The sequence below is a fragment of the Vitis vinifera genome, chromosome 3 (genome assembly GCF_030704535.1).
Source record: "Vitis vinifera cultivar Pinot Noir 40024 chromosome 3, ASM3070453v1".
Taxonomy (NCBI): domain Eukaryota; kingdom Viridiplantae; phylum Streptophyta; class Magnoliopsida; order Vitales; family Vitaceae; genus Vitis; species Vitis vinifera.
In genome coordinates, this window is record NC_081807.1 from 9,550,471 (window position 1) to 9,567,070 (window position 16,600).

The 16,600-nt window shown below is 41.8% G+C and overlaps 1 protein-coding gene across 1 annotated transcript in view; it reads right to left on the bottom strand.

The window, feature by feature from the left end:
- The window catches only part of LOC100241204 (probable protein S-acyltransferase 23), a 60,790-nt gene that overhangs the window by 16,172 nt on the left and 28,018 nt on the right, over positions 1-16,600 (bottom strand). The window contains exons 6-8 of the mRNA XM_002270469.5: positions 10,964-11,102; positions 10,778-10,877; positions 5,888-5,945 (exon numbers count right to left, since the gene is read on the bottom strand). Of these exons, the coding sequence (XP_002270505.1) occupies positions 5,888-5,945; positions 10,778-10,877; positions 10,964-11,102 (297 nt within the window). The remainder of the gene's footprint in view (positions 1-5,887; positions 5,946-10,777; positions 10,878-10,963; positions 11,103-16,600) is intronic.

Consider the following 16,600-nt stretch of genomic DNA (forward strand, 5'->3'; position numbering starts at 1 on the left):
CCTCACTTTTGTCCAAATTAATCTTTAACCCTGAAGCCGCTTCAAACCAAAAAAGTATCCAGCTCAAATGCGTTAAGTACTCTTTCTTTGCCTCACAAAAAACTACTGTGTCATCCGCAAAAAGTAAATGAGATATATTGACATTCTGCCCTCTACCTCGCCAAATGCTACACCTAGAGATAAAACCCCCTTCAACAGCCCTCGTGATTAGCACACTTAGCACTTCCATTCCCATGACGAACAAGTAGGGGGAAAGAAGGTCCCCTTGACGCAACCCCATAGAACTTGAGAAAAAGCTAGCTGGCACACCGTTCACCAAAACTGAGAATTTAGCAGTAGATATACAGCTCTGCATCCATCCCAGCCACTTTGGCCTAAACCCCATTTTTTGCAGAACCTTCAGCAAAAATTGTCAATTAATGTTGTCGTATGCCTTCTCAATGTCCAATTTACAAATTAGGCCTTTCTCTCCCCTTTTTTGCCATGAATCTATTACCTCATTTGCAATTAAGGAGGCGTCAAGAATCTCTCCCCATAATAAACGCATTCTGATCGGATGACACCACCTTTCCTATCACTTTTTTAAGCCTGTTGGTCAGCACCTTAGCCAACAATTTATACAACCCCCCCAGCAAGCTAATGGGTCTAGAGTCACCCAGGTCCTCAATCCTCCCTTTCTTCGGTAACAATACCAAAAACGTATTATTTAGGCTCTTAATGAAGGAGTTCTGCTCATAGAACTCCTTGAACATGTCCAAAACTTCTTCCTTAACGAACTCCCAGCAGTTTTGCCAAAAAGCCACCATGAACCCGTCCGGTCCTGGGGCTTTGTCCCTATTCATCTCCATTAAGGCTGCATGGATCTCAGACTCAGAAAACGGGAGCTCCATGACTTCCACTTCTGACTGACTGATTTGCTTCACTTGCAAACCCCCTATGTCCGCCTTCCAGCCCGAACTATCAGAGAGCAACTGCTGATAGGCATTCGCAATCCCTTCCCTCACTTCTTGTTCCTCTGATAACCGTACCCCATTTATCTTTATTCTGTCCAAGGAATTAACTCTTCGATGGCCGTTTGCCATGCGATGGAAGTACCCCGTGTTTCTATCCCCTTCCCTTAACCATAATTCCCTGGATAACTGCCTCCAATGGGTTTCTTCCAGCGACACCCACTTAGCATAACCCTCCTTGGCTTCCTTTTTGCGAATTAATTCCTCCTCTGTTAGACTTCTCTCCCCTTACACTAAGTCCCAGAGCTCCACTTGTTGGAGAGCTTCAGCTTTATTTCTCTCCAAATTCCCGAATACCTCCTTGTTCCAAATTTTTTAGGTTTTGTTTCAACTCCTTCAGCTTAACAGCCAATCTGTAGCTAGGACTGCCTCTAACCACCATCCCTTGCCACTAGTACTGAATCAAGTCTTTAAACCCCTCAACTTTGAGCCACGTATTTTCAAATCTGAATGGGGAAGGTCCTCTTCTTAGCCCACCCCCCTTAAGAATGACTGGGAAATGATCCGAGGTAGGGCGAGGTAACCTTCTTTGAGAGACCCTACTGTACTGATCAAACCAACTGGGAGTCGCAAGAAATCTATCCAACCTGGCCCATGACTGATTATTGAGACCCCCGCTGCAGGTAAAAGATCCTCCTTGCAATGGGAGATCAACTAGCCCTAAGTCATCTATGATCTGGGCGAATCTCCTCATTGCTGAGGTAATTCTCCCATTCCTACTCCTTTCAGATTGGTAGAGGATTGTATTAAAGTCGCCCCCTAAGCACCAGGGTTCCTCCCACAATCCTCCGATTGCCCCAATCTCCTCCCACAAGCACTCCCTTTCTTCTCTGGAGAAAGGGCCATAGACCCCCATAAACACCCAGACCACACCATCTTCCACATTCCTCAATCTGCAGGAAATGGAGAATTGGCCCTCCTCCCATTCCAAAATCTCCAACAACCTTTTATCCCAGCATATTAAAACACCCCCTACCGATCCAATAGCATTCAAGGCCCTCCAGTTTAGAAATCTCCCCGAGCCTAAGCTTCTCACCACCCCTTCAGACATTACTTGCATCTTTGTCTCTTGAATACACAACGAATTCACCTTTTGTTTTCTTACGACAGACTTGATTAATTTCCTTTTGGAATTGTCATTCACTCCACTCACATTCCAGCTCAATATTTTAAGATTCGTTGGAAACTGCTAGTTGGCTCCCTCTGCCCTGAAGAGGGCCTTTCTTCTTAACATCCCCCTCATAATTAATTGAACACTTCAGCCTCTAAAGCTCCCTTTCGAATTTTGAATTCTCCAAAAGGCCTTTACTGTGTATCTTCTCCCTCTTTTTCCTGATTTTGACCAAGAAACTCAAAATTTCCTTCTCTAGGCCTTCGGTTGAGAAGCCCAAAAAATGACTGAATTTAACCAGACTGCTTTCCTCCCAATTAAGTTGTTTTTCCCTCCTTCCTTCTTGGGATTCAGACTGGCCTATAGCCCACCCTGAGTTCCTTTCCAAAGGGTCGGCATTGTTGACCTCTATCAAGTCCCAACAGCCATTCCCTTTCTCAGCGTGCTCATCTGCATCTAGCCTACGTAACCCAATTCCTTCCTGAATACCCTCCCTTAGCGCCCCAGAATAGTCGCAATACTCCCCCTCCGGAGTCCGACCAAACTAAAAGAAATTAGAAGAAGAAGACCCCAGTACCCTTAGACTCCCCGAATTTACAACTAACCCATACCTTGCGGCTTCTTCCTCTAGTGCGCTATCTATCATTGTGCGGTATGAATCCGGATGCTGCATCCTCCAAACTTCTTTCTCACGGAACATAACGAACTCCAGCTCCAGGTTGCACCCCTTGCAAGAACCAGAGTGAGCTGGGGGACGAGCCTTTAAAAGAAGCCCACTTTCAGAAGGTTGGGGCTATGACGAGCTAGGCCTATCCCTATAAGAGATGGGCGGCCCAGAAACGGCGGCCCACCCCTTGCCCATGGGACACGACGGTCCAATCTCTGACCCACCCACCAAAGCCTTAGCCACTTTTGAGGCTTCACCCGTTGAAGGGTTTGACAAAAGGGGCCCAGCAGCCCATTTCGAGCCCACAAGACCCGAGACCAGGCCTGACAACAATGGCCCAGCTTCCGAAATGCCGACGAAGGGCCGGGTCAGCGATCCCACTTAAGCACGGGGTCCAGTCTCATTGAAGCCCACTCCCTGCGCCTGCCCTCCAGTCCCATCCACTGACTGGAACTACACCTCGTCTCCCGTGCTCGCCAACTCTTCCACACGCGGTCCGACGCGTGCAACCGCACTCCCCTAACCTCCCCACTTGGTCGGCTCATCGAACCACGCTTCATCCCCGAATCCTGCCTTAGCGACAACAAGACCTCCCACCATAGGGATAGATTATAGGTCTCCTCCTCGACCCCTATCTCCAGCGAACAAGGAAGGTCATCGCCGTTCGATTTTACTAAGATCCTAGCCCACTGTAAATCCTCCATGCTCTCCGTCTATGGGTCGATGGCTAGGAAGCCACCACACACATCCCCCACTCTTCTCAATAATGACGGGACCCATAGCGAGATTGGGAGACCCAGGATCCTCACCCAGACTTCATTTCTTAACTCACTTTCTTCCAAGCACCCCGACCTTGGACTCCAACGCTCCAAACCCAACTGAACCCCTCCCATTGACCTTTTTCCAGAGATGAGGACCATACTGGCTTCTTCCACGAACTCAAACTCCAATAAGACCCGTCCTTTTCCCAAACTTGCCAAATCTAGCTTGCCTTTCAACCCCCAAGAGCTTGCCATTAACCACCCCAACCTCTCCAGATCCTCCCCTCCTACAACGCTAGGGAAACTTCCGATTAAGCAATGATCCAACCTACTTAGATTTCTGCTTATTTCCTCCCCTTTAACCTCCACTCTGAGCAATTTAGAACCCTTATTCCACGATCCCTTCACCATTTCAACAAACGATCTACCCAAGACCCTCTCTTCCTGTTTTTGCTCCTTTTTATTGAGGCTAACATCCAACTTGCAAAGGGCCTCCACCATAGCCAACCAACCCCTTCTTTCCCCTCTGTCTTTTGGGATACATATGTTGTATCTCTTCTTCTCCAAATCGACGACCCCTAGCCGAAGAAAGCTACCCGCCTTATTAGCGTCACGCACCAAGGAAAAGCTTCTCCCCTTCTCCTTCCAATCCTTTTCCCATTTTCCTCCTTTCACGTCCTCGAGGCACTGATACAGGCCTTCCAGAAAAAACCCTACGCTGGCCGACCCCAGGCGAACCCATGACGACACCCCTCTCTTGCTTTCCACTATGATAACTTAGGGTTTTCCTCTTCTTTCCACCATTTCGACCTCGAAGACCTTCGACTCCACCCCAAAGTTGCTCGTCTTCCGTTTTCTCCGCTCGACTGTCTCCCTTGCCGCTGTCGCTCTCTCGCTCTCTCTCATCATCATCCAACTAACTAACCACACTTATAAAGTAGGCAATATCGTGTCCAATGTGGGAAAGATAGATTAATTAGTCTTTGGTATTATCCATCAAAGCACCATCTGTAACTGCACCAAGCGTGTGGTTTAGATCAATCAAATTTTTTGTAAGCTTGCATCCAAGCATTCCATTTCCTTGAGAAGATCTAGGACAAATTTCCTTTCGGCTATGTAAATTCCTTCTTTTGACCTGACCACTTTGATTCCCAAAAAATAACATAGAGCACCCAAATCTTTAATTTCCAATTCTTTAGCCAACTTGACTTTTAGTTTCTGAATTTTCCCATTGTCATCACCCATTATAATGATATAGTCGGCATAGACAATAAATATAGTCAGCTTCCCTATGGATGGGCTTCTAAAGAGTATGATATGCCTAACTTTGATGAAAACCAAAGTTCATGAGTGATTGAGCAAATCTTTCAAACTATGCTCTAGGTGCTTGTTTCAAGTGGTACAAGGATTTTTTCTAACGAATCTAACCATGCATTTGTGCCAAACCTTTGAAAGTTCTTTTGCTTGTTTCCCAGCAACAGGCACCAAGATAAGCCAAGAGGTCCAGTATTCCACATTTTCCTCCTCTCTTCACAAACTTCCCATGCCACTGAACCAATATTTCTTTTAGAGACAAAGCAAAAACCTAAACAACTAAAACACAGCAACCACGGAAGACCATAGGTTCCATGCCACTGAATAATGGATCAGCAGGTCATTACTTGATTCATCATTCTTTTCAAAGATCACAGTTATCCAAGCTTATAAACCAAATATGAAAGCAGCACCAGCACCCTACACTTCCACCGCTGGAAAGAGCCAATACAGTCTCTAGAAAGTGCCCTGCAAAATAACACCACCCTCCACCACCTTAGCATCCAAATCAACTTATCCTCCTGTTCCCTTCAAGTTCTTCTAACTACCTGGTAAGGATACATTCCATGAAGGAAACAACATTTCGCAAGTCCCAATCATGAAAACTTCAAATAAACCTCTTTTTCCAATGCCTCTAGCCTCCTCTAATTCTTCAATAACCTGCTTCCTGTTAATGAAATTCTGAATAAGTCTGAGTATCCATCTCTAAGAGCAGTTTCCCCATACCAAACCTCTACCCAAAATTTAGCCCTCCGCTTATTGCCTACTAAAACCTAGTTTATTTTGATAAACAAATGACTCCCCAAAGGCCTTTACCAATAGTGCTCTCGACACACCAGTCATTTCTGTGCAAAAAACATTTACTCCTGAAAATTAATCATTCATGAAGCACTAACTAGAAGGCCATACATACTATAAAACACACAAAAATAAAAAATAATAATTTTATACCGACCAACTTCATTAATTGATAGTAAGAAGGTTGCAAAAACAATTAAAAGAAGAAGAAGAAGATATAGCATACCTCTGCATCTGTGTGATTACCCAAACCACCAGATTTTTTTATATAACCCGGATCTTTACTGCAAGTAACAGATAGAGATAATCACAAAAGGAACTATAACAGGATAGGAAAAATCTGCATAAATTGGCATTTTGCTCACCATGAGAACAAATCATATACAGGCCTCATCAAAAAAAAAAAAAAAAAAAATTAATACTGACTCAACTTTATAACATGATAATTTCATAGTTGACAGGAAATGGGAAATGTCAATTTTAAAGGAGTCATTAGAAACAAATTTTAATCTCAGGTCCTTCCAGCACAATCAGATTAATTTGATGATGTAAAGGCTTCTCTTTGTTTTCTATCAACTGCTGATACCATCTTATCTGCCTTCCATTTTCCAGCATACAAGGAAAATCACGAACATCCAAACAGGCTGAGGGAGGTGAAGGGTTCCTGCATTGTGTTCTGCTGAGTCAGGTATTGCCTTCTAACCCCGGAACTTTTGTCAAAGGCCAGTCATTAGAAGGGGCTTTTGATTCACTTCTTCTTCCTCCCTCTTCTGCTTCTATTACCATTCTGGTCAGTCTAATCAGTTGCAGCCAAATCCTTTGGAGTCTAGCCTAGTCTTCCAAACTATAACCCAATTAAAGGAAAATGGTGTAATGTCTTTCCATAATGTTGGCGTCCCCTCATTTGAAGGTGTGGAGGACCCTAGAGTTGCCGATAAACAGGAGCTAAAAGACTGCCCTTTTCTCGGGTTACCTTTTAGCAACCCTCGTGAGCACCTTCTCTCAGTGAGTGCTCCTGTCTTAGCTCCAAAATCTTCGTCGATGGAAGGTTTCCTTGTAGAAGGTCTCACACCCAAAAAAATGGACAAAGTATACTTGCTTTTGGAGAGTATGAAAGTCAAACTGGTCAAAGGCAGTGAGAAGGGGTTCTTAATGGAAGCTAGCTGTGATCGACTTTCAGTTAAGGTTTATGGCAGAAAGAAGAAAAAGTCTTTTTCTAGAGCTCTTGGTGATTCTTAGGTTAGTTTTTTGGTAAATTGGAGGGACTCTTCTGTTCTATGTGAAGATCTTCAGTTGGAATATTAGAGGGTTAGGCTCCAGAAAGAAAAGAAGGATTGTGAAAGGTTTTTTAAGTTCTGTAAATCCAGACATTGTTGTACTCTAAGAAACAAAGGGGGAGAATTGTGACAAGAGGTTTGTGGGTAGTGTGTGGAAAGGTAGAAATAAGGAGTGAGTTGTTCTTCCAACTTGTGGGGCCTCAAGAGGCATTTTGATTATTTGGGACTCAAACAAGTTCAAATGTTCAAAGACTACTTTAGGCTCTTTTTCGATGACTATTAAGTTGACTTCCATTAAAGAAGGTTCTTTTTGGCTAACTTCAATTTATGGTCCAATTATGCCCAACCTAAGGATGGATTCATGAGTGGAGCTTCAAGACCTCTTTAGTCTAACTTATCCGAAGTGATGTGTAAGTAGGAACTTCAATGTAATAAGAAGAACTTAAAAAAAAAAATAGGTTTTTCTAGGTTAACCCCAAGTATGAGGTGTTTCAATGAGCTTATAAGAGAAAGTGAGCTAATAGATCCCCCTCTTAGGAATGCGACTTTTACATGTTCAAATATGCAAGTGTCTCTTGTTTGCAAGAGGTTGGATAGATTTGTTGTTCTCAAAGGAGGGAGATCAAAATTTCCCTCAAAGTATCTAAGAAGCGCTTCCTAGTTGGATGTTAGATCACAGCCCACAAGTTTGGATACTAACCCTTTCAAGTGGGGCCCAACTCTATTCAGGTTTGAGAATATATGGCTACTCCATCCTAATTTTAAGGAAAATTTTAGTCTTTGGTGGTAGGAGTGTCAGGCAGATGGTTGGGAAGATCATAGATTTATGATGAAACTAAAGCTTGTTAAATCTATATTGAAAGTTTGGAACAAAGTTCCACAGTAATGGGCTAATACATCAAAGTACCAATGCCATTTTCATAGCTCTTGCACCTGAAAAGAGTCAAATAGTCAAATAATCAAAATCTCAAATCTCAGACCTATTAGCTTAGTTACAAATTTATATAAAAGATTATAGCTAAGGTCTTATCAAGGCAATTACACAAAATGCTCTATGAAACAATCTTTATATTTGAAGGAGTCTTTGTTAAAGGAAGACAAATTTTGGATGCAACGTTGATAGTCAATGAAGTGGTGGATGAGAAAAGGAGGTATGGGGAGGAAAGAGTGGTCTTCAAAATTGATTTCAAAAGGGCATATGACCATGTGGATTGGGGCTTTTTTGGATCATGTTCTAGAGAGAAAAAGATTTAGCACAAGATAGGGATCATGGATAAGGGATTGTCGTTCTGCAACAAATTCTGCAGTCCTAGTTAACGGAAATGCCCAAGGATGGGTTAAGGCCACTAGAGGCTTGAGACAAGGAAACCCTCTTTCCCCTTTTCTTTTTACCATTGTAGTGGATGTCATAAGAAGGATGTTGATTAGAGCGGAGGAAAGTGGTTTAATTGAGGGTTTAATTGTCGGTAAAGATAGAACTACAGTGTCTTTATTAGAATTTGCAGATGACACCATTTTCTTCTCAAAAGCCTCTCCAAAAATTCTGCAAAACTTGAAGCTAATCTTTTTGGGTTTTGACTAGTTATCAGGTTTGAAAATGAATTTAGAGAAGAGCACTCTATCTGGTATTAATGTTAGCTAGGAGTTGATATCTAGGCCACTTTGCTTAAGTGTAGGGTTTCAACGTGGCCTCTCTTCTATCTAGGTTTAGCATTAGGAGGGAATCCAAAAACCATAGGACTTTGCAATCCAATGGTTCATAAAATCTCAAGGAGGTTAAATGGATGGAAAAGGACCATTTTGTCTTTGAGGGGAGGATAACCTTAATTCAATCATTTTTTTACTCACATTCCTACCTATTTTCTCTTTTCAAAATCCTAACATCAATAGCATCAAAGATTGAGAAAATGCAAAGGGATTTCCTTTGGTCTAGGATTGGGAAACTCAAGATAAATCATCATATTAGTTGGGAAGTGGTGTATAGGCCAAAGGAATTAGGAGGTTTGGGGATAGGGAGGACTTCTTTGAGAAATAGTGATCTCTTAGAGAAGTAGCTTTGAAGTTTCCTTCAAGAAAGTTATGGTCTTTCGCATCAGGTTATTGTGAGCATTTATGAGACACATCCTTATGGATGGGACACCAACATTATGGTTAGATGGTCACACAAATGTCCTTAGAAGGCTATTGCACAAGTCTTTCAAGCTTTTGCCCCACATACCCGCTTTGTGGTGGGGAATGGGAAGAGAATCTGGATCTAGGAAGATTTTATGGTGGGGAAGTCAACCATTGTGTTCCCAATTTTCAAAACTCTATAAAGTTATCTCAATGAAAAATCACACCATTTCAATCGTCCTTGCTAATTCCTAATCGCTTTCTTGGAATTTTAGCTTCCACCGCAATCTCACTGATACTAAAATTGGTTCTCTTGAAAGACTCATGTCATCACTTACCTCAATGTGCTTGTCTCCCACCACCACATATTCAAGGGCATGGTCTTTGTCCTCCTCTAGCTCTTTCTCAGTAAAATCTTTCTTTATGGTCTTGACTAAGTCCTTAAATCCAATCCCATTCTTTCCAACCAATTTTGTTTGAAAATCAAAAACCCCTTCAAAGGTCAAGGCCTTTGCTGGGTTAGTGGTGCATGAAAAGGTAAATACCAATGACTTGCTACAGGTGAGAAAACCCTACAAATCCCTTAGTCCACATTGGTGCATTTTATGCAAAGGAAGTGGAGAATCAATTGACCATCTTTTTCTACATTGTCCATTAACTTTGGGGCTTTGACATAAACTCTTCAGTTTAGCCAATATGGCTTGGGTGCCACCTAGGAGTATCAATCTTTTTAAGAGGATTGGGGAATTCATTGAGAGGCAGGACTCTTTGGCAATCACGTGCCTCAATATTCTTTTGATTGTGTGGCAAGAGTGAAATGCTAGGATATTTTAAGAAAGATGGAAAATGGAAGAGATGTTGTAGGATCTACTTCATTTCTACTCATCCCTTTGGGCCTTTTTTTCGTAGCTTTTAGGGGAGTTCCACTTAATATTATTCAACAAAATTGGTTTTCGGTTTGTAATTCATAGTGGAAGAGTACACTCTCACTTTGATCAGGTTTTGTATTCTACGAGAAGGACCCCTCAACCTTCTCTCTCTCTTTTATCAATAAAAACTTATCTTTGTTTCTGATCAAAAAAATTATAATGAGTAGGTTTGCTTACACTCAAGGCCTAAAGGATATAGTTCCTAGTTGAAAAGTAATTTTCTTTCACTTGTTCAGAACAAGCAGTTCTTTGTCTCATAAGCAAGTTTATTAAAGGAGGAAACAAAGGAGTAAATTAATGTGAATGATTATTGTTATACAAATCATTCTTTCCAGATTAATCAAGTATATATTAAAATAAGTGTCATCATACATGGATAATGATAAATGAGTAGCCAAAACAATTCACAGATTGCTAAAAAGACCATAGGAGTTACCAGATTAGTAAAACAAATTTTCAAACAAATAGTCAAACAAATACTTAAACAGATGTTCATTGCCTTAATCTCAAATCACCTTCAGGGAAAGAGTTTAAAGAACCGCCAAAAATGCAAAAGAAATGTTAGCTGAGCAACAGTATCAAATAATTCAGATCTTGTGCTTAGGTGTTTCAATTCTGTTTCAACATTCACAAAACAATGTCTCAGACAAATGCACACATTCATTTTCTTCACCAGCTCAACAGAAAAAACAATCCTAACAAGAACAACATTATGCCAATAAGAACTCATATAGCAACAGCTACTTTGCTAAAGCAAACGGTGTTAAAGCTAACATGAATGGAAAAGCAAGAAATTACCTACTACATCTATAGAGCATTATCAATGAACATACAGCGAGAGAAACACAAATCCATCCCCAGAGTCCAACAACAGCAGTAACCTTCGTAAGATTAGGAGCTAGCATGAGAAGAGAGGAGTCAGTCATAATTAATAAATTGAATATACCTCCCTCTTCTATTGAAGGTAGACAGAAGCATACCCACCTACAAGAACTGTGTTGATGAAGAGGATAATAACAATTATTGCAATGCAAAATAGAACAGGAGCACAACTACTATTCCCTGTTTTCCCACTGCAAACTTTGTCTCTCCAACGTTTGCTGTGTGCTCGCTGAATATTAGACTGAAACAAATCAAAACAGACAGCATTATTAGCTATAAAGCACCAATAATTGTGAAAATATGGATAATTTTATGCCATGGCGTATAGCCATTCAAGCTTCTGAGTTGAAATAGAGTGCATTGTATGAGGGATTACCATAATAAAGAAAGCAGCATAGAATTTTTAATCACAAATATAGAAATTTCCTTTAAGGGCTTTGGATGCCTTTCGAAAGGGAAGATCCTTTGGCAAGTGGCTGCTTTATCATTGATTTGGTTTATTTGGTTGGAGAGGAATGCAAGGATTTTCAAGGGTAGATGGATATTGGTGAATGTCATTTGGGACTTGATTTTCTTTTTCTCTTCCATATGGGCTTCAAACACCAAGACTTTTGTTGATATTCCATTGTATCTTTTAGTGCTTACCACTCAATAAGTTTGAAGAAGAAAGAAATGCCTATCAAAAAAAAGGAAAAAAGTTTGAAGAAGAAAGAAATGATTGACTAGTTATCCCCTCCAGTAGATTCAATAAAGTTAAACTTCAATGGATATTCGACGAGTAACCCTAGATAGATAGGTTTAGAGGTGTGGTTAGAGATCATTTTGGTACAGTATCGAGAGCTTTCTCTAAGCATACTAAAATGGGTTTAGCCATTGAGGCAGAGACATTGGCATCATTGAAAGGTTTGATCCAGGCAAAAGCTTTATCTCTATTCAATCTAATTGTAAAGAGAGATTCTGTTAATTGTAATATCTTGGGTGAGAATGAAAAGGAAAGGGGTTTATGGAAGTTTGACAAACACTACAAATGAGTTGGGTTGTTCTTTCTCTTGGATTCCTTATTCAACAAACCAAGTTGCAAATTCATTACCCAAACAAAAAGCAAATCATATGGCTTCTTTTGTTGGACATTTCCTTCCCCCTTGAGTGTCCAATGTTTTTTCTCCTATTTATACGCAGGTTTTTATAAGGAGGGGCTCATTTTTTTGGTTCTAGTTCTTGGTTACTTTCTACCATCTTTTGTACATCTTTGAAGGATTGCTTATCCTTCATGTATTTATTGATTTATTTTTTTTGATAGGTAAAACATATGAGTATGTATAAAAAGGAAACACCCAAATAGCGTCCCGAAGTATGCAGGGAGTATACAGTGGCCACCAAAAAGCTTAGCCAAGATTGGAGGGGAAAGAACAAAAAAACATCACCTACCCTCATTTAGAACCTAGTCAATCAATGAAACTAATAAGTGAACTAGAGTCCACATCTACAAACACCCTAGTCCACGACCATAAATTACAAAAAAAAAAAAAAAGACTTTTTCATCATTTGAACCGATAACTCAGCATTATCAAAAGCACGCATGTTCCTTTCTTTCCAAACAGTCCAAAAAATACATAAGGGGGCAGCCTTCCAAGGCCTTTTACAACCTTTACCCAAAAATAACCTTTGCCACCCGAGGAGCGTCTCTTTATCCGAGGAGGGGAGGGCCTAAGATACCCCAAAGAGAGTAAATAATAGCTCCCAAAGACTCCTTGTCTTTGCACAATGGAGAAGGATGTGATCAATAGTTTCTTCTTCAGAGTGGCAGAGAAAGCATCTATTTGCCAAAGAAAACCCCCTCATCTGGACAAGGTCCAAAGTTAAGGTTTTCCCACAAGTCGCCTCCCAAGCAAAAAAAGCCATCTTAAGTGGCACACAAGAACTCCAAATGATGCTCCAAGGGAACAAAAAAAAGGATCACTGGGCTCCAAAGCGGAATACAGGGATTTGACTAAAAACTTTCCACTCTTTGTAACCATTCAAATCATCTTATCTTCCTCATCCCTCAACACCCTTTTTGCTTGAATAAATAGTAAAAAGCGCACCACACTTTCCACCTCCCAATCATTAAACGACCTAGAGAAATGAGGAACCCAACCACCCCCATCAACTATTGAGTTCCACACATCCGCCACCCACATGTCCTTATTACAGCTATGGAAAATAAGGAGGGGAAGGAAATACAAAGTGGCTCGTCTCTACACCACTTATCCTTCCAAAATTTCACTATCTGACCATTACCCACTGAAAAGGAGATTCTGCAACTCAAAAGATCCCACTCTTTGCTTATGGCTTTCCAATCAATTTATCGATTGAAAATGTTTGTTTCTGATCAAAACATGATTATAATCACAATCAAAAATAGGATGGCAGTTTGTCTAAATCAGTAATCCTACTACACGATCTTTCCTGGAGATTTGTTACTAGCAGGCATCTCTACTTCAAACTGATCATTCAGCATGTTCTAGATTCTTATCTAAATACGATTCAGTAATCCGAGTTCCAAATTTCAGCATGCTCATAATAATGACATCTAGGAGGGGTAGCGATAGCCACAACAATTGTGTTGGAGGTTCGACACTCTTGGTGGGATCTTGATTTCCGATGATATCATCGACAACATGGTAAGGACGTTGAAGGTCTTTGTGGAGAGGAAGACCTTCTTAGTTAGGTTGGAAGGCGAGCACGGAGGAAATCGGTGCTCGATTACAGAGCACAGTAGAGGCTATGTTTTTGTCTTAGGTTTTGAAAAGGATGCAGTCGGATGGATGATCGAACATTTGACGAAAGCCATCGAAATGAAGAGTCACCTAGGATTCAACAGAAAGTTCAGGGGAAAATGTTGTGTCCACTTGATGGAAGTTGGCTTTAACAACCACAGAAGGTTCATAAGGATCTTGGAGTTTGCTACCAACAGAAAATCTTCTTTTCTGATTATTCCTAAGGGCGAGAAGGGCAGAGGATGGGAGAATATTAAAAGTGCATTGTCTTCAATGTTGGTGGTCCACCCTTCGAATGCAGTCAAAAAAGGAAGGCAATATAGAGGGGAAAGATTTTCCCACAATCACATGGGTCCTCTGCATTGGTCCTTTGCGAAAGTAGTCAGTGGTGAAGGACCAAGAGGAGGAGGCCTTGTTCCTATCGGGAGGTGGGCGCAAGTCATGGTGTGTGAACGCAATGATGATAGCGTTAAATGGGTTAAGGTTGGCCGAGCGGTGGCGAGAAGCTTAGGGAAGAAAGGTGTAGTAACGATTGTACCCATCTCAAGTGGAAAAGGAGTATTTTTCGTTGAAACAACAAAGGAAGCTCTCTCTCTCCAGAGGAATTTAAGGGTTGAAGGAAGGAATACAGTCCAGTTGCGAAGATGATCGCCGAAGGAAAATTCGGAAATAGAGAGGAAGTTCAAAGGAGGCTGGATCAAATTACGAGGGTTGCCATTTCATCTATGGTCTGAGGTACACCTGAAGAAAATTGTGGAGCAGTGGGGGACGGTGACTGAAATTGATTGGGGAACATTGAAACTGTTTGATCTTAGCAAGGCGAGGGTAAGAATCGCAATGAAGGATAGGTCAGTCCTCTCAGCTTTGATCGAGATGACAGACGGGGATTGGGTGTTTAGAGTTTCCGTCGTAGTGGTCGGAAATGAAGACGGTCAAAGAGGTAGCGTAAAGGGTGAGTCGACTTAGGAGGCTTTTGCATCTCACTCGGGGACAGGTGGAGGAAGGCGGGGGGAGAGAGTCAGATCAACAGCTGGGGGAAGATGTCGTGTCAGGGAAGATAGCAGAATGAGGAAGGAGGGAGAAAGGGGTATGGCTATGTTTCTTTCAGAGGGGACACGTAGTAAGGGTGGTCAAATTCCATCGCTGCCCAATATGAATTCAAATAAAACGGACGATGGGCTTGTTGGGACTGAGGAAGCGGGAGGAGTTAGGGCTGGAGGGGACGAGGCCTCCGCTATTGAGGGCTATCGGGCCTACAAGAGGAAGCCCAGTCATTGTCTAAGATTGGTCCAAAATATGCAAAAGTGGGCTGCAATTCCAGAGGCCCGACGGGGTTGGGCCTAAGCCTAAGAGAAAAAAACCCAGATAAGACGGTGGTGTCATTACGAAAGGAAGAAGATCCTTCTGCAATGGGAAAGGGGAAAACAGCTTATGTATTTCTTGAGGTTCAGTCGATTAGTTCCGCAAAGAAGAAGGTGATGTTCGGTTCAAAGAAGTTGTGGTCTACCCTTTTTCCTCCAAGCTTTGAGAGCTGACAAGGTCTTCAATGTGCAGCGAGCCTGTATTTCACGGGAAGAATCAGGCAAACAGCGAAGAGGACCCAAAGGAAGAGGCTTCCGGGGCCGATTTTCAGGCGAATCGAGGATCTAGTGCTAGTCCTCTCTTTTCTCGTCGATTTCCAAGGTTTCGGAAGAATTGTTTGGGGAAAGGGGCTTCGTCGTCAAGAAATGAAGTGGCTCTGAACAAATTTTCCTCCAACGAAGACAAGGAAGGATTTTTGGGCCGAGTGGGGTCCAATCTTCGTGGCTCAACAGTCATGATTTTGCCCTCTACGCCTGAAATCAATGGTAAAGGGCTTAACTTTATGGGGAATTGTGGATTGTTAGTAGCGGAAAATTTGGAGGTAATCCCGTTTACACCTATTCAGTCACCCTCGTCTTCTATACCCCCTTCTTGTGGTTTGACTTCTTCCTTTCCGAGTCCTTCTGTTCCCAATCTTCCCAATTCAACCTTTCAATCTCAATTTCCTATGGAAAATCGAGCAATCTTTGAATTTTTTTCCAAAAAAGACGACAAAGGTTCTGTAGGTCAATCTTCTGTTGGCATCCCTAATCTTGTAATGGAGGTGATCCAGCCTACTTATCCTTACCAGATGATCGAGAGTGTTAACCCATTTTTACCCAAACCAATTTCGCCTAATAAGGCCTCCAACTTGGTTACAGTTAGCCAAGGTGTTACTGTAGGCTCCTCATCAGGTGAGTTCCAAATTGAAGGACTGTCCCCCAGGAAAATGGCAAAAGTGCGTGCGGTTTTAAAGTCTCTGGATATTAAGGTATATTCCAGGAGGAAGAGCAGATGCTCCACAGGTTTGTGAGACCTGTTGGAATTGGATTGGAGGATTAAGGTCTGTGAGTTTAATCCATGAAGATAATTAGTTGGAATACCAGGGGTTTGGGTTCAAGGAAAAAGTGAAGGGTGGTTAAAGATTTTCTGAGATCAAAAAAGCCAAATGTAGTGATGATTCAAGAAACAAAAAAGGCGGAGTGTGACGAAGGTTCGTGGGTAGTGTTTAGACAGTTAGAAATAAGGAATGGGCAGCCCTTCCGGCATCCGGGGCTTTGGGCGGGATTTTGATTATTTGGGACTCTAAAAAACTACGTAGTGAAGAGATGGTAATAGGTTCCTTTTTGGTCTCAATCAAGTTCACATTGGATGGATGCGAACCGTTATGGTTATCCACAGTTTATGGCCCAAATAGCACAATACTTAGGAAGGAATTTTAGGTGGAGCTTTCAAACATTTTTGGACTTTCTTCCCCGTGTTGGTGTGTGGGCAGCGATTTCAATGTCATAAGGAGAAGTTCAGAAAAATTGGGAGGTTCTAGTTTAACCCCAAGCATGAAGGACTTTGATGATTTTATAAGAGAATGTGAATTAATAGATTCACCTTTAAGGAGCGCACCATTCACTTGGTCAAACAT